Source organism: Lampetra fluviatilis, chromosome 1 (genome assembly GCF_964198595.1).
Source record: "Lampetra fluviatilis chromosome 1, kcLamFluv1.1, whole genome shotgun sequence".
In the NCBI taxonomy this organism is placed as follows: Eukaryota; Metazoa; Chordata; class Hyperoartia; order Petromyzontiformes; family Petromyzontidae; genus Lampetra; species Lampetra fluviatilis.
Genome location: NC_136275.1, coordinates 20129082 through 20156359, shown reverse-complemented (window position 1 = coordinate 20156359; position 27278 = coordinate 20129082). Strand labels below are relative to the sequence as shown.

Below are 27278 nucleotides of genomic sequence, written 5' to 3'. Positions count from 1 at the left end.
ACACCTGATGATGATTGCTTGTGTTGCAATCGAAACGTCGTGAGAATTGTATTGTTTTATTATTTTATTATTCCGCTTCTACGTGACTTTACCGAAAGAACCAAGAATATTATTACTGTAATGTAAATTTGTATTCCCAGGAAGGTCTCACTGAGTCCCGATATATTTCCTTCAGGAATGTCATGTTCAGGATATTTGGGCAAATTCCCTAATGAGCGCATTCATTCGAGGTGCGTTGTGATCCACCAATCGCGAGAGCACGGTGTTGTGCCTGGCGTGCACCGTCATGCCGGTTAAATTAAGGGTCGGCACAGCCCACGAGATGTCCTCCTCCAGTGTCGATGTTCACACACAGTTAGCAGACGCTCAACCAAAGGGCACTTGTGCGGTGTCGCCTGTGCGTGCCGCAAATAAGCGAAAACTGCCCGCCCGCCGTCCGGGACTCTTAGCGCATTGCACCGCAGTTGCACATACACATGCGCGCTGCATGCAAACCAGAGGTCGCAACCGGGTACCCGATACCCCGGGTACGGGTAGGATACGGGTACGGCCGGGTACGGGTACGGGTACCCGTTTGCGACCCTGGTGCGGCCGGGTACGGGTAAGGAATCAAAACCCGTTTGCGACCTCTGATTGAAACCACAAGCGCGCGCGGGCACACGCACGGATACACCGCGCGCTATTGTGCACGGGGCAGGCGATGTTGCTGCTAAGAGAGAGAGAGCTTCCGGATTTTGCGGGCAAAGCATTGTGCACGCGCATGCCATGCAGAGAAGGCGGCCCACCCACTGTGCACGCACGCATTGCAGAGTGCACGTTTTTTTCCTGCACAGCAAAAGTAGCGAATTCATTCCAGTACACACCGTACGCGTTGGTTTGCGAGCGCATGTTTGTGTTTGTTTCGTGCTGTGTGCACACGCGCATGGTGAGTGCCCAAAATCTAAAAACAAGAAAAACATCATCCCCCGTATAGCCTTAATAGACTTTTGTGACAAATGCTGTTAGTGAACGCATATGAAGGCCGGGTGGCAAGCACCATGTCTCCCTAATGGCGGTGTTTATACACCGCACCAGGTACTCATTTGAGACTGAATTGACCTAGGGAAGGACCAAGACCGGTTCAGATATGTATCGTCACTGGTGTTGGTGGCCGTGAGTGGAAATCGAACGCGGGTGACAGGGTTCATAGCGCAGCGCGCTCACTGCTGCACCACCGCTCCCCATATATCTACTGCACGCGGACGCACACACAGACAACGAGAGATCCCAGTACGCACATGCAGACTGAGTGCAAGAGTTGTTAGCGAGCACCTACATTGATCGCTTTTGTGAATAACAAATTAGGTGTACGCATCAAGACCCAATTTCAGCGAGAAGCAAAACGTTAAACGACCCAAGAGCAAGAACAAAGACGCGTAAATAACACACAAACGTCGCAACAATCATGACATATTCCCGAGTACTGTACACGAAGTTAAAGAAAAGAGGAAATAAAGGATGGGCGTAGGTCAGAGCACAATAAAAGCGGAAGCGCTTGATATATTTTATTTTTTCACTTTATTTATTATTATTCTTTTTCTACCGACGTGACTTTACCGAAAGAACCAAAGAACACGAGGTCGGTGTTGCGCACGATGGGGTGCTAAGCGGCACCACGCACAGCCGTCTTTGTCTCCCCAGTGCTGACGCGTACACACACGCACACACCACTGCAGTCTGGCGATGCCGAATTGATCGTGCGGCGAGGCCCACCAACGGCAGCGACGCCAAGTTGGAATTTGTCTCCTCCACCTTTCATCGATATTGACCGCGAACACCGGCGGGTTCAACGTCCCGCTGCGTGAAGCCGTGGTCGGGAATCGAACTCAATGCGTCGTGCATGCAGTGCGCGTTACACACCACCGTGCAACACTTTCACGAGACAAAGATCTGCCATATCCCCTGTAACAGACTGTTGGGGGCAAGTGCACTTAGCGAGTAGCAGCAACTTTGAAGGCCGGCACGGCAAACGAGGGGGTGGGTGGCCAGGACCACGCCCGGCCGCCTTTGTCTCCCCAGTGGCGATGTTTACACACAACTGTACCAGGTACTCATTTGAGGCTGAGTAGACCTAGGGGAGGACCGGGACCGGTTTAGATAATCGTCACTGGGTGATGGCCGTGAGCGGGAATCGAACTCGGGTCGCCAGGTTCGCAGCGCAGCGCGTTAGCCGCTACACGACCGCTCCCCATTGTACATCACCCACATACACACACACAAGCACAACGCACAATATTACCCATAATAGTGTTTTTTTGGGTTAGATTACGTAACTACAAAGGCGTCGTTAAACCCGCCACCACCCGCCAATTAGTAAGGTTTGTCACATAAACAGAACATGCCAATTCGTTACTCGTGTAGTGCAGTCGAACCACGCGGAGACGAGGAATTCTATAAGGGCTGTTGCCCTTTAAACACGTTCCTTCGGAGTGGGCAGGTAGGAACTTGGTTGGACAGCGCATTCGTGCACGACAGCCAGACAACGCATACCTGGTGGGCAGTGTGGAACCTGTTGTTCCTACCTGTATAAAAGATAACTTGACTTGAGGTAGCCAGGCAGCCAGCCAGGTAGCCAGCCCCCTTAACTATCGGCCCCTTCCCCTTGCTTAGGCCCCTCCCATTACCCCCCTCCCTTAGGCCCCTCCCCTGACCAACCCCCCATATCCTTAGGCCCCTCCTCTGAACCCCCCCCCCCCCTCAGGCCCCTTTCATGACTCCCCCCTTCCTTAGGCCCCTCCCCTGACCCTCCTCCCTTAGGCACCTCCCCTCTCCGTACCCGGCAGTAGGTCTCCACCAATCATAGAGCTGTTTGTAAGGTCTCCACCAATCAAAGAGCTGTGTATTATATATTTATTTATGCACGACAGACAGTCAGACAGACAGACAATAAATCCCTGGTGGGCAGTGTGGAACATTGTGCCTATCTGTATAAAACACTGTCACACTCGACATCCTACACACCAGTGTAGATGCACTATATCTCGGTCCTTTACCCCGGACACAGAATACTATTTGGGTCCTAGATTTGAAGCTTTCGTGACTGCAAGGATTCAAACAAATGCTGTTTCTTGCTGTGGTTGTCCCACCTGATGGCGGACGCTTGCGCAACGCCCGAAACGTCGTGATTTTATTATTTTATTTCTATTATTTTTATAATTTTATTATTTATTTTTACCTACGTAACTTTACCGAAAAGACCTAAGAGTATGAATCCTATTTGGGTCCTACTCTCGGCAATCCCCTTGGCTCTCCCACTCGTCTGCCCGGAGCGGGGGTTCAGCCAACACCGCTCCGCGACGAGGAGAGTGATACTCTCTTCTAGCCAATCCTTACCCTGGCTCCCTACGACGACCCCGCCTTCGTTACTGGGCCCCCCAAGTTAGGGGGTTCATCCCCCCAGCTTGGCTCCGCCCATGTTCCTGTCAAGCCGCTAGAGGCCGACCGAAACTGAATTTCTGGTTTCGGCCAAAACCGAAACCAGACCGAAAGTTAAAAATTGGCTTTCGGCCGAAACCGAAAGTATGCCGAAAGGGGCCATTTGCCAACTTTTGGCGCCGAAACCGAAACCGAATTTTGGTCGGCCTCTACAACCCGCTAGCAGCTCCTTCTACTCTTGGTTACTCGCAATACTTCTCTCCACTAGGACAGCACACCGGTGTGTCGGAGAGCCAATCCACAACATTTACAATCTGAGTACAACGTTTCGCCAATAATTACAACGAGCATCATCAGGCAGACAAACATATTTATTATACTACACGATATTACACAGGCCGGCCTCACGATATGGGGGCGAGGTGGTGGGGAAGTGGCTTATAACTACCAGGACCCCAAGCAACAACATGTTACAGCATTTTGTGGGGTGATTTCACGTAGCACAATTAACAAACAAGAAAGCACGCTCAAAGCCCAGCCAATCACGAGATGATTTACATGGGAGGGGGGGGGTCCCCACCCAGCCCAAGAATAGGGGGCCCAGGGTGGGCCCACGCAACCCATATCAATTACCGGTGTCTCACATTTCTCTCGACGGGCCTCCATACACACGCGTGGACACACCACCCTCACAACATACACACTATACACAAACACCATACAAACCACACACACACACCACGAACCACATACACCACACATACTATGCATACAGACCACACACACACCATACACACGCCACACACATCACACACACCACGGCTCTGTGTCGATCTCCTCTGTTGTGCAGTTGGAGGCTCACGTAGCTCGCACTTGCAATGCAGCGACGGGGGGGGGGGACGAGGGTGGATGGTGGTGGATGTAGAGGGATTTCGCTTCCTACCCCCCCACCTTTGAGCACCAAACCATTCATGCGCGAGTTCATGGAGTGCACACGGTGAATGGAGGCGGCAGGCTGATCGGCATAGCGTCTCATTGCATAGCTAGCGTCTCATTGCGAGATCAACAACGCCGTAGTGACACCTTGCGCATCTATATGATAATCCGTGAACGGTGTGCAATGTGCGCGTGTTTGTCTATGCGGAACGCACGGCAACTTTGGCAGCGTTCTTATCTGTGCGGCCGAATCAAAGTCGCTCGCGCAGCGCATACGCACGCAGCACAAAGTTACGCGAGTTGCCAAGATGTGTGATTTCGTGTCGTACAATGAACGGACACAAACTCGGAAGCGAAGGCCAAGACAATCGCAGGATGATTAAGAGGCGTCTTTAGTACGGTACAAAATGCGTACAATTTGACGTTTTGATGCACGTGAATGTGGCTGCATCTCAAGACTTATGATTCAAACAACACGCGTAGAAAAAGCACTGTGCCTTTGTGCATTATGCAAAAGCCATCAGCAGCTCCTGAAGAACTGCATTGCGGTGCCCTTGTCTGAGATCACCATCAAAATAAATGTGGGCAAATGTGACTCTCGCAAGCCGAGTAGAGCCGGGTGTTGTTGCGCACACGCCTGTGATACGGCGCTTTAGAGGTGAGGGTTGGTGGATCACGAAGGGATTTGCGTTAAACTTCCGAATCTCCGGGGTTGTGAGTCGGCCTGGAGATGTCGGTACAATAAGTGAGTGCATGAGCCCGTTGTTGTGGACATTTGCTAACAATCACACTAGCAAATTGATGATGGGGTTTCTCTAGCAACTACAGTTTCAAATGGCTTCCTGTTCAATAAGAAATTAGCCAAGCACCATATTCTTAAAATGAGTCTTGAAACTCAATGAAACTTTCCTGAGTAAAAAATAATAATTGTTTACATTCAGTCATAAGATAAAGATCCCCCGTATAGACTTAACAGACTGTAGAGGCAAGTGCTGTTAGCGAGCACCTATGAAGGCCGGAACGGTACACGAGGGGGTGGGGTGGCCAGCACCACGCCCGACCGCCTTTGTCTCCCCAGTGGCGATGTTTACACACCGCACCAGGTAATCATTTAAGGCTGAGTCGACCTAGGGGAGGCCCAGGACCGGTTTAGATAATCGTCACTGGTGTTAGCCATGAGCGGGAATGGATCTCGGGTCGCCAGGTTCGTAGCGCAGCGCGCTAACCGCTACACTACCGCTCCCCATTCAGTCATACACACATACACATCTACACATCACAAAACATGACTCAATGAGGCTTTTTTGGATTAAAAACATAAATATATCAATGTTTATGTGAGTGAGCGTATCTGCCAGTCCTTGTTAATCTGGCAACAGCCAATTTTTTAAGTGGATTAAACAATGATTTACAACTTTTTTTTCATCACATCTCCATGCCGTGTTGGCCATGGAGTTTGTTTCACCATACTGTAACTTTCTGACTCGCCCCTCCTGGACATCTGTGAAAAAGGGCTTCACAGTTTATCGGATTTCTACAGGATAAATATAGACTCTGATTCACCACACGAGTTCAGATACCACTCCCCACTCATGTTAGCCATCTCCAGGAATTGAACTTAGTTCACCGTGTTAATTGCATGGTGCTTGAGCGACTACTGCCACTTTCACCCACCCAGGCCAATGATGGCCGATGTGAAATACGAACAATTACAGAGACCTGGGAATTGTGATGCGACATTTACATTGCGAAGCTCTTTTTCATAAGCGACATAGGCACAAATGATAGCTCGGCGAAGTGGCTTATCATCGCGTGGACATTTATAGCAGGCAATACTCTAAACGCGTGTTTCTAAATGTGGAGTGAAAAACCAAAGGACCCGGAGAAAAATCCACGCAACCACGGGGAGGACGCCTCCCGCGCCTCCGTCAAATGCCTAAGCGTGACCTGCATGGGCATGACAGCTCTCTTCTTACCCAAGTCCATGCCCAACTGAGCTTCCATGGGGTGATCACTCTCCTTTCCCGTACATGAGGTAAAACAGGGAGAATCCTGTTGAGGCGTGAGGGGCCACCCTATATGCGGCCAGAACACCGGGAATGTGCAATTCCCAGTTTGACTGCGCATCATTAACTCGTTGGCACAGCATGGACGTAAGGGTCCTGTGCATGTGCTCCACCATCTCGTCCATCTGAGGATAGGGCGAAGTCCTAATTTTTTGTACCCAGGGAGTCGCACACTTCCTGTAGCAATTTAGAAGGAAAAATGTCGCCCCTGTTCTGTGAGAAGTTGTTCAGGAGCCCCCTTGTCCATTACGTGGCCGTGCAAAAACACATCCGCAATGGATGCAGCTGACTGGTCTGGCAGAGGCCATGCCGTCGGCCACCGGGAAAGGTATTCCAGCCCGAGCAGGAAAAATGCATTTCCCCTCTGAGTGGCGGGGAACGGCCCAAGAATGTCCAGTGCCACTAGCTCGTTGATTCGAGACAATGTGATAGATTGAAACTGAGGCTGGGCCTGCCTCGACGGTGGCTTGCAGCGTGCACAGTCAGGACAATCTTTTACCACGTGGTATATATCACCCATCATACCGGGCCAATCGAAGTCACGCTTCAGCATTAGCAAGGTTTTACGGACTCCGAGGTGCATTCATTTTTCATGGACCATCCGTGTGAGTTTACCCCGCAGAGTAGTCGGCACCAACATGCAATAACGCTGCAGCTCCTTGTCCCATCTCATCAAGAGTCCTTCGTGGAGGACTGTAAGGGACATCCCTGCTGGCACTGTTTTACTGCCTCTCGCACCAATGTGACGCAGCAATTTCAACGAGGCGTCCTCCATCTGGAGGCGTCCCCATTCAGCGTGCGTGAGACCCAACGTGCCGCCACGATGCGCATCCACCGCGAGTGGTGGCGCATCGACAGATGCTACTTATATCGCTCGGCACCCATTGAACACGCACACTGGTCACTCGATGGTAAACGGGACAGCGCATCCGCATTGCAGTTCCGCACACCCTTCCTGTTGGTGACCGTGAAGGAGTAGTCCCGCACAATTTCTAACCAGCGGACAGTTGGCCGGAAGGCTGGTGAATACGTAGGGAATATTGGAGGGCCACGTGGTCCGTGGACATGACGAAGTCCCGTCCGTAAAGATATGGCCTATATTGCTGCACAAAATTAACTATGGCCAGTAGTTCTCTGTGTGTCATCGAGTTGCGCTGCTCTGCGGGGGACAACACATGGCTCCCATAGGCCACCACTCTCTCAGTGCCGTTCACGACCTTGGACAGCACAGCACCAATTCCAGTGTTGCTGGTGTCTGTGTCCAACACAAATGGAAAAGAAAAATTGCAATTACGCTTTTCCGCCAGCAGCCAGCGCTATACCACTATACATGCAAACTCCAAATATACAGGCGTCAGGGTCGGAATCGAACCCACGACTTCCGGTATACCAGGCAGGGTAGTTAACATCTCGCCACCGCAGCCCCCAAATACTGCAAGAACCCACAAGGCCTCTTCCTAAAAACCTTACAAACGGCACACAATTGAAAGCTGAAATGTCCTGCGCAGTTGCAACAGAATGACAATGTGGTGCTGCTCTTTAGCCCTGAATGATTTAAAATTTTCGGATGCGCATTCACTCGATGATTTCCACACCGCTGAGGAATAATAAGACGCATATTAATGTACATGCCGAAGAGGCGGTCAACTGAATACATAGTGGATTCTTATATAATTATACACACTCGTAATATTATGTTTCTTATAATCGCCAAAAGTGATGGGGTACAGAATTCGACAAAAACATAATGATTAATTCTCTAGGCTCAGGGGTCCATGCAATTTTTGTATGATGTGCTTTTATGTATTGAAATCGGTTCGACACTCCCCCTGCATTTGTTGGCAATGCCATAATCTAGTGCCTTGATTGAATGCAAGAAAGATTCAGAAATGTTATCGCTTTTTACTATTTTGTTTGTTTTGTTGCTGGTTTTTACGCCCTGTTTGTAAAGTTATGTTCACGACAAAATAGTCAAAACTTCACCTTCGCTTATGATACTACTACTACTTCTACAATTGTATTTACCAGGTAAAGCCCACTGAGTTATTAGCTGTTTTTCAGAAGCTACCTGGCCACACATGATGGCTCATCGAAGTGACTTTATCATTACACGTGGGAATTTACAGTAGTATCCAAATAATATAAAGACATGTTTTTAATTGTGAAAGCCAAAACCTGATGAACTCGGAGAAAAATACATGCGGCCACCACAGGGAGAGCGAATAAACAGACTCCAAATATACAAGAGGCATCATCAGGGTCCGGGATCGAACCCACATGCTACTGTGTACCAAGTGGGAAATAGCATCTCACCATATAATTAACATAACATGAGCAGACATTGAAAACATTGATCTTACCCTCGCCTTGATAATGAATCAATACTAATCGATTAATATTTACACCCCCTAATGGGTATCATTAATTTAAACCAGATGAGAGCCCTTTAAGACCAAAAGTCTCTTTTTCATGGGAGACCTGATTGACAAAGCAAGCAAACATTTAAACAATTGATGATAATATTTTACACGTTATATCTGCACAAATATGAAGCAAAATAATATGAAACAATTAACATTACATGTGTAGTGACTTAACTTGGAGACGCTAAGACTTGGAGACACTTCTTTTATTTAACCAAGCACCCTTTGCACAATGCACACCCTACGCTGGTACACACTCTTCTGTCGCTCGTTTATACACAACACTACGTGGGTTGCTCGCCTACACACAACACTAGCCGTCTAACACTGACGGCGCTGAACCGAGACAGCCAACTGCCGTCTAGCAGCGCAATATCGAGTGATGGCGACAGCGACGATAGCGACGAGACGACAGCGATGATGGTGACGATCTTCAACAGCACGGTGGGGATCCCACTCCATACGACAGCCCCGAGCTCTTGCTCAGGACCCCCTTTTATGCTCCCAGCGTGGCCTCGCTCTGCCCCGGCCATGCCCACTCCCTAGAATATATTAGCGGATTCCCGGGGCTTCCTCCACGTGCCTCTTCTGTAACCTTTCCCCCAGATATCCCCCTCTGGTGTATCACGTGGCCTGCTGACGTCAGGGCTGCTGTAAACCGCAGATCCCCTTCCCCGCCAGCAGCCAGCGCCATGCTGCTACATCGCTAATTCTATGTCACGGCACATTTACTTCATTCTAGATTTGACGTTTTCGTGACTGCAAGGATCCAAACTCTTTGGTTCTTTCGGTAAAGTCACGTAGGCGAAAACATAAAAAATAGAAATAAATCACGACGTTTCGATTGCAACACAAGCAATCATCATCAGGTGTGACAATCACAGCAAGATTTTTTTTTACTGAAGTGGGAGAGATGCCTGAGTTAAAGGGCGGCGGGGGGGGGGCGTTGCGTGTACGCTCGGGACGGGACGTGGGACCGGGCATGTTGCTTACAGCCCCCCCCTTGCCCGGTCCCACGTCCCGTCCCTAGCGTACACGCATCGCTCCCCTCCCCTTGTCCCCCCCCCCGCCGCCCTCTCTGACTTATATAGACGCTTTAACTCAAGCATCTCTCCCACTTCAGTAAAAAAAAAATTTGCTGTGGTTGTCACACCTGATAATGATTGCTTGTGTAGCAATCGAAACGTCATGATTTATTTCTATTTTTCTTATTTTCACCTATGTGACTTAACTGAAAGAACCAAAAAGTGTGGACACATTTACTGTAAGCACTAATTTGTTATTAGTCGTTTTAATCAAGTTATATTTAAATCAATACAACTTTATTTCCAGGGAGGTACATTTTAACGTTGAAACAGGGGACAGCGAACAGCTGTTATATTCATGAAATTGCATAGCCACAAATGAAATATTTAATTAAAAACGGGGAATGCATCGTTTTAAAATACAGGTTGACATCCAATGTTATTCTTGTGCAGCGGGGATCCAAACCCCAAAACAATGCGATTTATACTTAGTATGTGTACGTTTTCAGCCACACCACAGCCATTCCTCCTCTGCCCAATTACTCATTCGTTTGTCACAACTGGCGACAGTGCATGCATAGGAAGGCCATGCTGCTGTAATTACCCTCTATCGCGTTTTAATGGGGAGGTGAGGGTCAGAAAGACATCGAGATTTTTCACAGCCACCGGTGGTGTTAAACAGGCGGCGTTGGGGCCTACGTGGAGGAATCACGCATGAACCAGGATCCAAGGGGGCATTGGTTATAGTGTCTGTGTGTTCACATAGAGTAGTAATAAGAAGAAGAAACTCAGTTTTCTACAGCGCAAATTCACGCAAAGCCTCTGAAGCACTTTTCAATAAAGCTTACGTTATGGAGAAAGACCGTTTTAAGACGCGATTTAAAAAGCGTAACAGACTCGGATTCCCTGGTGGACCAAAGAGGAAAGGAATTCCACAACCGCGGAGACTGGCCGCAAAATCCTCTGTCTCCCAGAGAACAAAGTCTGCTCTCTGGAATAATGAGCAGACCGAAATCAGCAGATCTAAGTTTTCACAGTTGAATATGAAACTTAAGCGGAACGGTAAGATATTCACCGTGTGTACGTGTGTATGTGCACCTCGCTGCACATGAAGACCCACAGACTCCGTGATATTCACGAAGCAAGGTGACATCACGGGGTGGTGCATTTTTGGTTATTGCCAGTCGACGGAGACTATAATGTGTTTTGCAGTAATGATGTAATAGCGTACGTGTACAGTACACACGTTTGCCAATCCACTGCTGGATAAGGGCCTCCGCGCGCCGTGAAGGTCCGCAGAGGTTATTTGGTCCAACTTCACGTTGGCCAGTGCGGGTTGTGAAGTTGGGGAGCATAGGTGTGGGAGCATATAAATACTGTACAACAATGGAAATTACAACACTGCCCTATGCTGCCCCCACATAGCTCAGTGTAAATAAATTAAATGATAACAGGAATCATTTTTATAACTTCATTTATTTAAAAAGGAAAGCCTAATTCATTCTCACGCATCTATTTTAGCAATTTACCACGTATATGACGATATGAAATGCTATGATACGCACAGACATGTTTACAAACCAACTTGCTTTTCTACACGGTGGCGTGAATGGGTGTCACGGTGGCCAGATGTTAACTACCTCACCTGGTGTACAGGAGGTCGTGGGTTCAGTCCCGACCCTGACGCGTGTATATTTGGAGTTTTCATGTTCTCCCGTGGTCGCATGGATTTATCTCCGAGTTCCTCCGATTCCCCCCCCCCCTCCTCATTTATAAACAAGCGATTCGAGTATTTGTCTGCTATAAATGTCCACATAATTAAAGGCTGCTTTGTTGAGCTATCGTTTGCGGCCCGTCCAATTAGAAACAGGACCCTGCGGGGTGGGCTGGAAGGAACGAATAACCAAAGAATATTAACATAATGTATTATTACACTTGTTTAGCCAGGAAAGCCCCACTGAGTCTAAAGGTTTGTGTAGGGTCCTGCCAAGTGTTTGCAATAGGGGGCGATGTTGCTACACCGAATCGGACGATACGAAGGGAGAGTGTGAGGCCTATTTATAGGCTTTAGGCCTAGCTGTAGGCGTTAGGCCGCTGTGAGTTAATTTGTAATTTAAATGTTTTAATTATTTATGTAAAAGCTTTAAATGTAAATGTTTCTATTTAAAAACATCAGGGAATGTAACATTGTAAAACATTAACTCCCTTTCACACACGCAGGGGTACGATATGAAGGGAGAGGTTGAGGCCTAGTTCTAGGCTTTAGGCCTAGCTGTATGCTTTAGGCCGCCGTGAGATAATTTTATAATTAAATGTTTTTATTATTTATGTAAAAGCTTTAAATTTAAATGTTTCTATTTAAAAGCATCAGGGAATGTAACATTGTTAAACATTAACTATCTTGCACACACGCGGGGGTACGATACGAAGGGAGAGTGATAGGCGTAGTTCGAGGCTTTAGGCCTAGCTGTAGGCTTTAGGGCGCTGTGAGTAAAATTTGAATTTAAAAGTTTTAATTATAAAATTTGAATTTAAAAGTTTTAATTAAAAGCTATCTCAGGGAATTATAAGGGAATGTTACACTTGTTTAGCCAGGAAAGCCTCATTAATTTAAATGTTTTAATTAAAAGCTATCTGAGGGAATTATAAGGGAATGTTACACTTGTTTAGCCAGGAAAGCGTCACTGAGTCTAAAGGTTTTTGTAGGGTCATGCCACGTGTTTGCAGTAGGGGGCGATGTTGCTACACGGTCGGACGGACGGTCGGACGGACGGACGGACGGACGATATAATCTATTGTAGGCTGGTCCACTTCGTTCCTACCAGTAAAACCCACCAGTCTCCTTAAATGTCCCCTCCGATGTGCGCTTTTCCTTTGGTCTTGAGATGTCGCCCACACATCATACGTCCTTGTGCCAGAGACAGCCCAGCCTCACCCAGCACCGCAATGCAGCACTGGCATTGAACGATGCAAGTTCAAACGGCGAATATGCACCGGTTGCCTTGCTCCATTTTTGTCCATTCGATCATCTTTTGCAGTTAGCCACGCATCCCAATGTAGGAAACTAGAGATTGAGCAATTGTTAGTGCCGGTTCTGACTGCCTTTCTGTGAGTCCGTTCTTTTTCACTCTCTCTTTTAAGGGTGAATGAACACTGTACGGGCACAAATAATGCGTTATCATTAGTATTTATTCATCGCAACTGATTTACTTTGTCACACGACATTCATTACCACACTACAAATAGATTTCAAGGCTGATCTTGCTCACAAAAAAGGCAAAAGATCCCCCATATTAACGTGATTTGGAGCTTTCGTGACAGCATGATTTACTCTTTGGTTCTTTCGGTAAAGTCACGTAGAAAGAGAAAATAATACATTAAATAATAGCACACGACGTTTCGATTGCAACACAAGCAATCATCATCAGGTACAAATTAAAGAGATAACAAACCTAGTAAACTTAGAAATATAATGCAATACAACACAGAGAGTCGGCTAACACAACAGTCAACACCCTACCTGGTTGATTACGTTCTTCCAAAGATTGCTAAATAAGAGTGTATTTTGTCTCTCTCTCAAATTTACCAATCTACTTTGCAAGCCTACTGGCTATCAACAAAGATTTGTTCATGAAGCCATCCATATATACAGACACAATTTCAACCGAGAGGATGATTATTAGCTCAGCAATCATTGGAAAGATGTCATCAACCACTTTGGGTCATGACTTGATTTGTGTTTTCTTGTCAACCTCCACCGTCAGCAGTTTGGGTGTGTGGAGTGAGCCGCAATTGATTTTCTAGCGGCCCTTTGATTGGTGTAGACCAGGGGTGGGCAAACTTTTTGACTCGCGGGCCACAATGGGTTCTAAAATTTGACAGAGGGGCCCGACCAGGAACAGATGGATGGAGTGTTTGTGTGAACTAATATAAATGACATGTTAAAATCATTACATGAAAGGATTTGGCCTTTAACAGATAGCAAAGCATTTATTTGCAAGGCAATTTAACAAATTGCACGAACATGAACAATACAAAAACATGTCGTAACGTGACTGATCAAACATCATGAAAACATTTGAGGCCTGCGCCCAAACCAATTACCTCACTTGAACTTCTTTATTATCTACATTAACAGATTAGAGCAGCCACGCAGGCTGTGTCGGAGATTTGGCTCCAACCTCACTGCAGAAACACATCATCACTTTCAGTTTCAGTGGGAACAGTGTTGTTGATCTCCCATTTTTGCCAGTGCATCCAAGTCTGGAGTTATTTTGGTTGTGGCAATTCTCAGGATAGATCTGAGGTGCTGATCCGTTAACTTTGATCTGTGACGGGCTTTGTTGGCGTTCGAACCCTATACACCACACTCCCGGTCAAAGTGCGCCATCTAATGGGGAAATGGGGGCATTACAGGAGAAAGGTAAAGTGTAATTTAATAATAATATTTGGACAAGTTCGGCGGGCCGGATTAAAAAGCCCAACGGGCCGTATACGGCCCGGGGGCCGTACTTTGCCCATGTCTGGTGTAGACCTACTGCCGGTGTCGGGGTTTTCCCCTACATTAACATTAGCTGCCCCGCCCATGCTGCTGACACGCTTAGGCTATGCCCATCTCTAAGCCTTTAAAAACAGTTTGCCTTTAGAGGCTTACCCCCCTTTTCCTGATGACAATCGCTTGTGTTGTGATCGAAACGTCGTGGTTTTTTTTTTATTCTTATTTTTTATTGCTGAAGAACCAGAATAAGTCTACATTATAGACTGCCAGTGCGCTCACTCAGGTTAAGTACACTCAGTTTAATAACCATTGCTACAGTCTACATTATAGACTGCCAATACGGTCACCAGCTTAAAAACCAGGCTACAGTCTACATTATAGACTGCCAGTACACTCACCGAGGTTAAGAACCAGGCTACAGTCTACATTACAGACTGCCAGTACACTCACCAAACTGAATAACCAGGCTACAGTCCACATTATAGACTGCCAGTACTCACCAAACTTAATAACCAGGCTACAGTCCACATTATAGATTGCCAGTACACTCACTCCAATTAAGAACCAGGCTACAGTCTACATGAGTGGTTTTTGGTTTTTATTATTTTTTATGAGATTTTTATTCACTTTATTTTTTATTATTATGTTTCTATATACGTGACTTTACCGAAAGAACCAAATAATATGGATACGCAATGTAGTGCGCTAACATCACCGCTCTCCACGACACACGCACACAACACACATTACACACACACGCACCACATATGTATATTACACACATCCATAGTAATATGCACACAACACACAGACTCATTACAAATGCATACCCACTCACATACAAAACACACATCACACATCATCACACACACTGCACCCTCCCAACACACACATACACACCACCCACGCACACATTCGCACAAACATACACACACGTACACCATCGACAAAGTGACCCCGTTTAGCCTTAACAGTTGGGGCAAGTGCTGTTAACGAGCACCTATGAAGGCCAGCACGGCACACGGGGAGGTGGGTGGCCAAAAACAATGCCCGGCTGCATTTATCTCCCGAATGGCGATATTTACACACTGCACTAGGTACTCATTTGAGACTGAGTCGACCAAGGGGAGGCCTAGGACTGGTTCAGATAATCGTCACTGGTGTTGGTAACCATGAGCGAGAAACGAACCAGGGTCGCCGGGTTCGTAGTGCGGCGTGCTAATGGCTGCACAAATATCCACCATGTAGCTTAACCAACTGTTGGGGCACATGCACGCATACGCACGCGTGCCGGGTCCACATGTGAGCACTTGCTCACACAAACACACTCTGACGCGCGGCAATGCTACGTGCATGCATGCAAGAATACTGAATGTACACAGTGTCTTTGTGTGCAATACCTATAACAGTACTCGAGGACTTTTGAGGTGGGTTGAAGGAATCCACCAAAATGTGCCTAAGACTTGTGCAGGGATACAAATTTGACAGGATATAGCAGGAAGGCGTTTTGGCTCTTCGGCTGATCTGTGCAGATCTTCGAGTGTGTATAATGGATTTTTTAATACCATGCAAAAAATAATAAGACTACATTTGCCAAACATCATTGTGCGAGGCCCTCGTAGTTTGAAGTCCTGAGACTCAGTGAGGCGTTTTTGATAAAAGATAGCAAACCGTGTGTATGGTATTAATGGATAACTGTTGTGCATATGTGACACCTTGTCTGGTTTATTCGCAGGAGGAAGCACAAGAATGCAGCTCAAAGGTAAAAGGGGGCGTCTGCGTGACGTGGCCCGTGCATTTGCAACCCATCAAGCAAATGCACGTGGGCCATATTCTGTAATAAGTGATGAAAAAAAAACATATTATTGTATTTGAACATCTTGATTCGTAAATTAGTTTTTTTTTTAATCATCGGTATATGCCCCTGCCGTCTATGTCCGTACAAGCGCACGGATAATATGTCGCTGTCATGGTGTGTGCGCTCAACCTGTTCTCCGCTGCTTTGTCTGCATTGTTGTTTAACTTACGTGCGTCGACCAGAGTCCGTGTCATTGAATGAACCGTTGAGACTTAAATTCTGTTGCAATGGAGACTCGCATATTCGTATGGACACTTTTGATATTCCAATAAAACATGGACGCTCTGGCTCCGTCAAAAATTGACCTAAGCCGAGAATGGCAGCCGCGGAGGACGCTTTGCTAATTTACTTTAGCAGCTGCACCGTTATCAAGGTGTAATGCGGGCGTAAACGGCTTCGCGGATATGACGTCATGGGGGGGAGGAGTTAGGTCACGTGGGAGAGAGGGGTGAGGTTTTAAGGGAGTGATACCGGAAGAGACGAGAGAGTGTGGGAGATGGAGTTACAGTGAGGCCACGCAGGGCGGAGGTTGAGGAGTGGCGAGATCGCCACACACGCGGAGTAAGACTCGGCACCATCGGCCAGCGGTGACCGAGCACGGAGGAACGAGGAGCAGCGGTGGAGCTGCAGTGAGGGCAGCCGGAGGACTGCACAGGGGATCTGCAGCGGAGCTGCAGGAGCGGGGAGGCTACGGGAGCGAAGGCAGCTGTGGAGTTGCCAAGCGGAGGGGCTCTGAGCGAGGGCCGTGTGGGAGAAGTGTAAGAACCAAAATAAAGGACAACGAAGACAGACCCAGTGATCGAGTTCTTTATTACACTGGTGTCAGAAGTGAAACGGCATGTCAAAACAGCTCAGAAAAAAGACGATTCCTGCGCCATCATCTGCATCTTCATCCGACGACGACGACCTTCCTCCAGCGGTGTACTTGCCTGCGATGGAAGAGGAGATCCGTGCGGGAACGAGTAAGGGTCCGGGAGTCCAAGATGTCGCCGCGTCGGTGGACCCGTCTGCACCAGAAGACGCGGATTGGCGATGGAGGCAGATGGCGGCGCAGCTGGAGACGCTGAAAATCGTGCTCGCGCAATTGTGCGAGCTCGTCACGCCGAGGACGGCGTTGGGGAGAGCCGATGGAGGTCCGCAGGTTGCTGCCTTGCCTCCGCTGTCGGCGCCATCGGCCACGCGGCAAGAAGACGCCATCTTGGGCGTGGCAAGAGAAGAACGGCGGGAAGCCGCCATCTTGTGCTCTCCGCGGCGAGGGGCCGCCATCTTGAACACGTTGCGATGTGACGCCATTTTGAATATGCCGCCTGGTGAGTCATCGGCTGAGGACGGTGCAACAAGGAGACGCAGTCGTCATCTCGCGACCGTTAAATAATTCTCCATCGGGGGCGATTGGAGTGCTTTCGCCTGCAGATTTTTGGCGGCGGTACGCTCAGCAAGGTGGACGGACGCTGAGGCATTGGAGGTTTTACCGACTCTTCTCGATGACGAGTCGGTGAGATTCTTCCGTTCTATAAAGGCCGAGAAGAAGAAAACATTGAGAGGAGTTTTCGACGAAATGGCAGATGCATATGAGCCACCGGATGACGCTCATCGCCGGTTTGTTCAACGTCAGCGAGCACCCGAGGAGTCGCCGGTTGCATACAGGGGTGCGGTATTGGAGTTGGCCATGGCTGCATACCCGGAGACGGAGCCTGACCTGCTCGAACCTCTCATCTTGGGTAAGATGCTCGAGCTGTCCCGGGATTTGGGGATTCCTATGCCGGTGTGTGGCCACGAAAAGCTCACATCCCGGGCGGCCGCTAAATGTCTTGATGCCCAGTTCAACCTGCGCCGTTGGAAGCAAGTCACGGCGTGGACAGGGGGGCCCATTGTCGAGGGAGGTGCCGCGGGTTTGGATCCCAAGAAGGCGGTGTACATTCCTGAGGGGGGGGGGGCCCGCAGGAGCTGATGGCTGCCTCTGCTCAGTGGTCGGCCCGCAGTAGGCCGGGGCCGCGATCTGCGCCGCCGCCACGGGAGCATCGGGACGGGGGGCCTGCGGCGCGGCGCAACGACATCGACTGCTTCCGCTGCGGCCGTAAAGGCCATTACGCCAGGGACTGCTGGCGCCGTGTCCCGGGTCCGCCCCAGCAGGAGGCCTCGACAGAGGACGTGCCACGGAAGGATCCTCCAGGACAGGATACCGTTCGCCGGGTTACTGAGGCGCGGGAAGGGGCCCGCATGGCTACTGCCAAAGCCCAGGCCCGGAACGAGCGGTGTGCTCGACGCTCAAAGGGGGAGTGCCCCTGGAAGGTGGGGGACATGGCCTGGCTCCATTGCCCGCAGGTGCGGCCAGACAAGCCGGCCGTGACATTGCTGGAGACAGGTGACTCTGCTCGGGGTGTGCCTACCACGGCTGCGGGGACTCCGAGCCCCGCCGCCCTTCCGACCCCGTCGCAGACACGATCGCGACGCACCCCCGACGCTGGGCCTTCAGGGACACGGGACCGGGACGTTGACGGGCCTCCAATAGCGACAGGAGGACTTCATCCTGTCGCTCCTAAAACCCCGTCACGTTCCCGGTCTGCAGGAGGGCCGCCGCCCGTCCGGGACGGACCGGCGACCCGAACGCGCTCAAAGTCCCTTACATTTCGTTGAATTTTACTATTGTGTTTTGTTGTTGTTGTTTTATTTATTGTATGCTTCGTTGTCCTTGAATGTGTGATGGTTGTGTTCGCTCGCATTACTTGTCTCGTTATTGTTCAGCCGAGGTCGGCTGGATTTTCTCTACGGGGGAGGGTGGTGTAATGCGGGCGTAAACGGCTTCGCGGATATGACGTCATGGGGGGGAGGAGTTAGGTCACGTGGGAGAGAGGTGTGAGGTCTTAAGGGAGTGATACCGGAAGAGACGAGAGAGTGTGGGAGATGGATTTACAGTGAGGCCACGCAGGGCGGAGGTTGAGGAGTGGCGAGATCGCCACACACGCGGAGTAAGACTCGGCACCGTCGGCCAGCAGTGACCGAGCACGGAGGAACGAGGAGCAGCGGTGGAGCTGCAGTGAGGGCAGCCGGAGGACTGCACAGGGGATCTGCAGCGGAGCTGCAGGAGCGGGGAGGCTACGGGAGCGAAGGCAGCTGTGGAGTTGCCAAGCGGAGGGGCTCTGAGCGAGGGCCGTGTGGGAGAAGTGTAAGAACCCAAATAAAGGACAACGAAGACAGACCCAGTGATCGAGTCCTTTATTACAAAGGTACAACAAGCGTTGTCACGGTGCAGGACCCTTCAATATGTTGGCATTCGCGACCAATGTTATCCATAATAAAGTTTTCTTTTGGGTTAGATCGCGTAAATATAAATGTGTCATTAAACCCGCCACCACCCGATAATATTAACTGTGGATTTACTTTCCAACACACTGACGTAGTCACTTAACGGCACGTTTTGTTTGAAAGTACCCTTGTAAAGGGAATTTGCCAAACATCCTAAAAGCAGGACTCTCTTGAAAAGAAGTCTTGAGACTCGGTGAGGTGTTCCTAAAAAAATAATGACGTTATATTGAAACAAAAAATATGTTTACCCTTTCTTTCAATAAAACAGATATTAACATGTTCAAACACCAAATAGACACCTTTTGCAAGGAATCAAGTCTGCATTAACTACACATACTTGTGGTGAACATGCAAACGAGCATGCTCTGATAAATATAATGAATGTATACATTGCCTTTGAAACGGATTGGCCTACACCAGAGATAGCCTCCCTTGTGGCCTGAAAAAGGCCCCATGATACGTTATATATTGGTATACATTTGTAATAAACATTCTCGAGACGGCTTCTGGAATCAGTCCTTTTATTTTTCCACTTCCACAGTTATACACACTCCCCGTTGCTGACAGACAACGGGAAGCAGGCAGACAACCAGCTAAGTCCCCCCATGCACGTGGCACCCAGAGCCCCGTACGCGCGTGACTCCCGCTCTCTTCGTTTCCAGGTCTGCCCCCGACTCCTCCGTCTCCCCTCCTCTTTATCCCTGGGTCACGTGGTACTCCTAAGCCAATCCTCCGAAGTCAGCGTTGACCGTTCCAGATGATTCCCCGTCAATCACGGGACCACGCCTCTGATCCGGCTTCCCATTAGCTGAGGCCCCGATCGGCCAGGCCAATCACCCCTGCTAACATGCCGTGATCACGCCGAGGCCATGCTCCCTGGCTCTCCCCTCATTGGCTACAAAGCAGGACCGGCAAGCCGATCACCACATGAGCCATACATGGCTCTTATAACATGACCCCCCACCCCCCGGTGAAAAAAATCAGCCGTCTCAGCTGGGAAAAGGGTGATCAACCAATTCCGTAAAATAGCATATTAGGGCACCAAGGTGCATTTAACAATAAAGGCTGAAACGGCGTCCCTGCGCCGAATAACACTTAAAAACAGAGTCACCCATGAAAAACCCGACATACATTAGGGCGCCCCTGCAGCGCGGTAACGACAGGGATGGGACAGCTAGACAATCAAACGCTAACGAAACGGGAGAGATTTCGATCGCGTACGCGACGCGGGACCCTCTCCGCTTCCAGCGCATGGTCGCCTCGCCGCCAGATCGACAGGAGGTGGTAGGCGTGAAGAAGAAGGTTGTTGGTTTTCGGTCATGTCCAGGGCAGGCCCCGTCGGAGGGGGGGCAGCGGGGGCTTCCTCAGCCCTCAGAACCTGTTCATCTGCAGGAGGCACAACACAGTCCCCCTTGGGATCAACGGGCGTGGCAATCGGCATATTCGGCACAGCAGATCCCGGCAGGTCAGCTAGTGGGGATGAGGGATCGACACGCGTACTAACATAGGGTTTAAGTCGCGACGAATGGACGTACCACCAACGTTTCCCGTACTGGACGCGGACACTCTGTAAGTTCCGAATGTCCACCAGCGTCACGGGCCCCCGCCATGGCCTGTGCAGTTTAGGGGATGTGCCCACTGGTACCTGGGGGCAGTGGAGCCACGCCAGGTCTCCCACTGACCAAGGCATGCGAGTACGCGATCGACGCGCATACCGTTCGTTCCTTGCCTGCGCACGGGCCGTCGCACACCTGGCAGCCTCTCGCGCCTCCGTAACTCGTTTAAGCGAGTCCCGCACGTGATCAGGCAAGGAGCGGGATGGTTGTTTACTCGGCGTACCCAGTTGCACATCAATGGGTGGGACGTTCTCACGGCCATACATCAGAAAAAATGGTGAGTATGCCGTAGACGCGTGTGGAACCATGCGGTATGCCGCTAAGACGCCCGGTATGTGCAAGTCCCAATCGGTTTGCTTTTCACTCACCATGTGACAAAGCATAGCCGAGAGGGTGCGGTTGAATCGTTCCACCATACCATCCGTTTGCGGATGGTATGGGGAAGTGCGGATCTTCTTTGTGCCCAGCGCCTCGCAAACCTCCTTGAGCAATTTGGAGGAGAAGTTACGCCCCTGATCTGTGAGCAGCCTCTCAGGCGCCCCCTTATCCATGACGTACCCGTTCAAGAAAGCGTCGGTGATGGACGCTGCCGTTTGGTCGGGCAGAGGCCAGGCCATCGGCCATCGAGAAAAATATTCCACTCCGACCAGAAGGTATTTATTGCCCCTAGCCGATGGGGGGAACGGGCCCAGAATGTCCAGAGCAACTAATTCGTTGATGCGGGACACCTCAATGGAACGTAACGGCGGTACATACTGGTTCCGAGGCGGTTTCCTCTTCGCACAATCATGGCATGAGCGGACAAAGTCATTGACGTCTGCCGCCATGCCGGGCCAGAAAAAATATTTTTGCATCACAGCCAAAGTCTTCTGCACGCTGAGGTGCATCAATTTATCAGCGTGCAGAGCGCGAAGCAGGTCATACCGAAGGGAAGTAGGCACGACCAAACGTGGTCGGTCAGGCAACCCGTCGGAGCACATTAATAGTCCCGACTTGCCTCGGAACATCCGCCACTTCCATCCCGCCAATTGAGCTTTTTGTTTCCCTATCAATTTCCGCAGCGGAGCCAGCAAGGTATCAGCCTCCTGCTTGCGTAGCCAGATCGAGTGCGGCAGCCGTAGGGTATCGTCAGTGTCCACCGACACCTTCTGGTCGTCCTTGTTTGCTATCGCCCCCATAACTGGGCAGGGCGGGGTGAGCGGCGCCGCGCAGCGGTGCGTGCCCGTCAGGCAAGTGCACGGGGGAACAGGTGGCAGCCTGGAGAGCGTGTCAGCGTTCGCGTGACGGGCCCCCTTACGGTACGTAATATGGAAGGAAAATTCCTGTAACGATTCCAACCACCGAGCCAATTGGCCTGACGGTTGGTCCAACTTCAAGGAGTATTCCAAAGCCGCATGATCAGTGCGAACGAGGAATTTCCTTCCAAACAGGTACGGCCGGTACAGGCGAACAAAATGCACAATCGCCAAAAGTTCCCGCCTCGTCACGCAATATCGCGTTTCCGCAGGGGACAGAACTCTGCTGCCGTACGCCACCACTCGCTCAACCCCGTCCTTACGTTGCGATAAAACGGCCCCGATGCCGATATCGCTAGCATCCGTGTCAAGGATGAATGGCTGTGAAAAATCCGGGTAATCGAGCGTAGGCGCCGTGGCGAGGTGATCCTGAAGCGATTGAAAATAACTTTCTTCCTCTGGTCCCCATTTAAACCTTTGATTTTTGCCCGTTAGAACATGCAATGGTTTCGCCAACGTCGCAAAGTTCTTAACGAAGCGGCGATAATAGGAAGCGAATCCAATAAACCGCCAAACATCGCCCACGGAAGTGGGTGTGGGCCACTCTCGGACACATTTGGTTTTCTGAGGGTCAGTGGACACGCCATCCGAACTGACGATATGACCCAAGTAACGGACGGAGTGTTGCAAAAGGTGACATTTTCTAGGTTTAAACTTCAGGTCAGCCGCCCGCATCCTTTGAAAAACCGTCTCTAGGCGTTGGATGTGTTCCTCGAATGTGCGGCTAAAAACGATGATATCGTCCAAATATATGAGGCACGTTTCCCACTGTAATCCAGCCAACACCAATTCCATGAGCCGTTGAAACGTCGCCGGAGCCGCATTCAAGCCCATAGGCAACCGATTAAATTCAAAGAGACCTTGCGGCGTGCGGAATGCCGTCTTGGCTTTTGACTCGTCATCGAGGGGAAGCTGCCAAAAGCCCGAGGACAGATCGAGGGTGGAAAAGAATTTAGCAACCGATAAAGCATCCAATGAGTCATCCATCCTCGGTGAAGTGTTGTATGTCTTGGAGTTATGAAATTTTGATGAAAATAAATGAAAATTAATAATTTTCCGAAAAATGCGCAAATCGCATTAATTATGTTAATGTGTGTATTAACATGCATAAATTATGATAATGCGTGCAATGATATGCATAAATTATGATGGTGTGAGTAATCGTATGCATAAATTATGATAATCGCGGAGATAATCGTAGTAATTTATGCGGATGCTTGCGATGATGTTAATGTGAGCAGTTGTGGTAATTAGGCTCAGCTTCGTTTATCCAGAGTTATGTCAATCAGGATAACACGATGATCAATGATTAAACGTTTACCGATTATCCTAGTGTGTGTTATGATATTTAGGTCTCCATTTTCATATCTCATCACAGGATACAGTTATCAAGAATAAGATGGTTTTGCATGGACTTGGAAAGAAGCACTCGAACAGTTGGTGTTAAGCAATTTTATTCTAACAAGCATGTGACATTCTATCATGCAGGTCGAACATGCATCAATAATTCATGAATAACCTAACTCTTATGCATTTGCGATATCATGCGTTCGATTAATATGACTAACTAAAATTCTTATGCAATTACGAGATTAAGCATTGACTAAAATGAATGAATAAACACTTATGCATTTACTAAATTGAATAACTCAAAACTCTTATGCATTTTCGATATTGTGCCTTCGACTAATATGGATAACTAAAATTCTTATGCAATTACGAGATTAAGCATTGACTAAAATGAATGAATAAACACTTATGCATTTGCGAGAACAACTCAAAACTCTTATGCATTTAACGAACTGAATGACTAAAAACCCTCCTAACAACCAGGCATCTCATTAGTTCGTTTTGGTATCGATCACAATCGGCGACTGGCCGAGTTTGAAACCAAGCATGACACTCTTCGTTTTGCGGTAATAAAAATCACTTATTATACCCAAGAGGCGAAAGTATATGTCAATAGATTCATCGGCAAGTGTGAAACCCTTTTAACGGAAGGTTGGAGTCAATGGTGGGTGAGGCGTGTTGCGGGAGAGCGAATTCGGCTCGGTTTTAATTAATTCTTCCGCGGCGCGGTGGCACGCTCTTGTAGCTGACGGCGCGGTGGCGCGCTATCGGTAGCTGACGGCGCGGTGGCACGCTCTCGTAGCTGACGGCGCGGTGGCGCGCTATCGGTAGCTGACAGCGCGGTGGCGCGCTCTTGTAGCTGACGGCGCGGTGGCTCGCTCTTTCTCTCCACTGCTGGATGACGAGTCGGTTCTCGTTGGTTGTCGCTCTGGCGATGAACGATGCTTTCGTTCGTTGCTGGTATTGACGTTGGGTTGAAGTTGTTGGCTCGAGAGTGATAGCTGGAATCTCCGTCCGTTTCACTCGCAGCTCGGCGGCTCAGTGTAGTAATTCTTCTTAGGTGGTGCAGACCTCAGCTTGTCAATGCACGTCGCTACCCCGCGAACATCGTCATTCTGGATGACGGAAGAGCTCCTTCGTTGTTGGCGACGAGATGAGATGGGGGGCCTGAGCCCCGGTGAGAGAGATGGAGGCCGGAGCCCCGGTGAGGATCTGTTTGGTGGGGCCCGTGGCCCGGACGAAGTGTGATGGGGCCAGAGGCCCTGACGATGTGTGATGGGGCCAGAGGCCCTGACGATCTGTGATGGGGCCAGAGGCCCTGACGATCTGTGGTGGTGGGGCCCGTGGCCCAGACGATCTTAGTTGAATGGATTTTTTTTCCGGCTTATATTGAGAAAAATCCCCTCCGTTTCCCGAGTTGTTCAAAGTCTGTCATAAAACCTTCCTGTGTGTGACCATCTGCATCCGTGTGTGTGTCCGTCCGTGTGTTTCGCGTGCGTGTTTGTCCGTGTGTTTATTAGCTTTGAAGACACAGCTGTTGTCGTTCTGGAAGGGGGGGGGGCTCGTGACGGCGCCAACGAAGTTATACATTAGCCAGACCGATGATTCGCGTCGAGTTATATATATATAAAAGAGATATTCGAATCCATGTTTTTGTTACTGAATAATATTTGTCGCGAAAACCTACTCGTTAAGCGAGCTTAATTATTTCCTCCCTCGCTCGGGGATCATATCTTTTGTCTCACATAGCTTAAGTTGTTTTGGTTTGGAAGTTGAAATGCGACTTATTCCATTATGCCCCAGTTATGCCGAAACCGTGTTCCCGATGTTTCATCGTGACCCGATCTCTCATGGAGATGTTATTCCTTGCGTGTGCAATTTTTGCTGTCCGTGTTGTGGGAAGACAAAGACGGTTGTTTCCACGGTGGAAGCACCCGGCGCATTAGCTCATTTATTTATTTCCGAGAGCGTGTTAATTTCCTTTGTTAAGAATATAATTATATATTCCTCCGTGGTGCCCGGCCCTGCAAGGCTGTTTCCGAGAGGGTGTCCCCCCGCCTGCCATTCCCCCCTCCCTTGTTCCTCCTGTGTGAAATTCGGGGAGTTTTTATGATCTTGATTACCCTTCTTTCATGCCCTCTTTCCTTTGAAATGAGGTGTGCGCACATCTGTGTTAGTGTGTGGGGGCCTCTGTGGGAGTGTGGGGGCGTGTTCGTTCCCACGTTGCCGCGTCTATTAAAAAAAAATGATATTATCTATGTTGGCAGAATAATTCTTAAAAAAAAATTTAATTTTAAATATTAAAAAGGGGGGCATATACACAACAGAAGGGTACGCGTCCGCCACCGAAATTTTGTTTAACCGGCGGAAATCAACGCAAAATCTTGTCCCACCATCCTTTTTCTTAACCAGAACGACGGGTGCGCCCCAAGGGCTGTTGGACGGCGAAATAATATCCGCCGCCAACAATTCGTCTACTGCAACCGCGTGGCGGCAGACGCGCACAAAATGGCGCCCAACGGCTCCGGTGCTGCCGCCCCGCCGAAGACTACGGCCTCTTCCCGCGTGGCAGGAGCAATGGCGGACGCCGATTCGTGTGCAGGATCTCTATCCGCGGCGGTAAGCTGATCCGCTATCTGGCGACCCACGGCTGGTGAGGACACCACCGCAGTCACCAAACTCAGCAGAATGGCGCATAATGACTCGATCTGCTCCGCCATCAGCCACCATTCGTCCTTCGTCCCCGAGGTGGTCGTATCCTCCCCCTGTCGACGTTGAGAGGCGTCGAGGAGAGTAGCAGCAGCCAGCGGCAGAGGAGCTGTAGCCCCCAACAGATCATCTTCGTCCGTCTCGGCCTCTTCCTCCGATGGAGGCTCGGGCGGGTTCTTTTTTCTGAGGTGCTTGGACATCGTGAAGATCGTCCAAACGGTCCCAGAAGAGCTTCTGACAACAATGTATTAAACCTTCTCGAGACGGCTTCTGGAATCAGTCCTTTTATTTTTCCACTTCCACAGTTATACACACTCCCCGTTGCTGACAGACAACGGGAAGCGGGCAGACAACCAGCTAAGTCCCCCCACGCACGTGGCACCGAGAGCCCCGTACGCGCGTGACTCCCGCTCTCTTCGTTCCCAGGTCTGCCCCCGACTCCTCCGTCTCTCCTCCTCTTTATCCCTGGGTCACGTGGTACTCCTAAGCCAATCCTCCGAAGTCAGCGTTGACCGTTCCAGATGATTCCCTGTCAATCCTGGGACCACGCCTCTGATCCGGCTTCCCATTAGCTGAGGCCCCGATCGGCCAGGCCAATCACCCCTGCTAACATGCCGTGATCACGCCGAGGCCATGCTCCCTGGCTCTCCCCTCATTGGCTACAAAGCGGGACTGGCAAGCCGATCACCACGTGAGCCATACATGGCTCTTATTACACATTCATAAGGCACCCTTAAGCAGTGGATCTCAGAGCACCGTATTACATTGTTACACTTTTATCA

At 49.6% G+C, this 27278-nt stretch overlaps 1 protein-coding gene across 9 annotated transcripts in view; it reads left to right on the top strand.

Moving 5' to 3' along the window:
• The window catches only part of LOC144933790 (dual specificity calcium/calmodulin-dependent 3',5'-cyclic nucleotide phosphodiesterase 1A-like), a 180963-nt gene that overhangs the window by 64238 nt on the left and 89447 nt on the right, over positions 1-27278 (top strand). For 3 of the 9 annotated variants that reach the window (XM_078858927.1, XM_078858918.1, XM_078858935.1), the window contains 2 exons: positions 16098-16124; positions 26200-26406. The exons of 2 other annotated variants lie outside the window; for them this stretch is intronic. In XM_078858927.1, the coding sequence (XP_078715053.1) occupies positions 16098-16124; positions 26200-26406 (234 nt within the window). Of the gene's footprint in view, positions 1-16097; positions 16125-26199; positions 26441-27278 lie in introns of those variants that run through there. 4 more of the 9 variants (XM_078858946.1, XM_078858974.1, XM_078858955.1 and 1 more) reach the window with 3 other exon arrangements.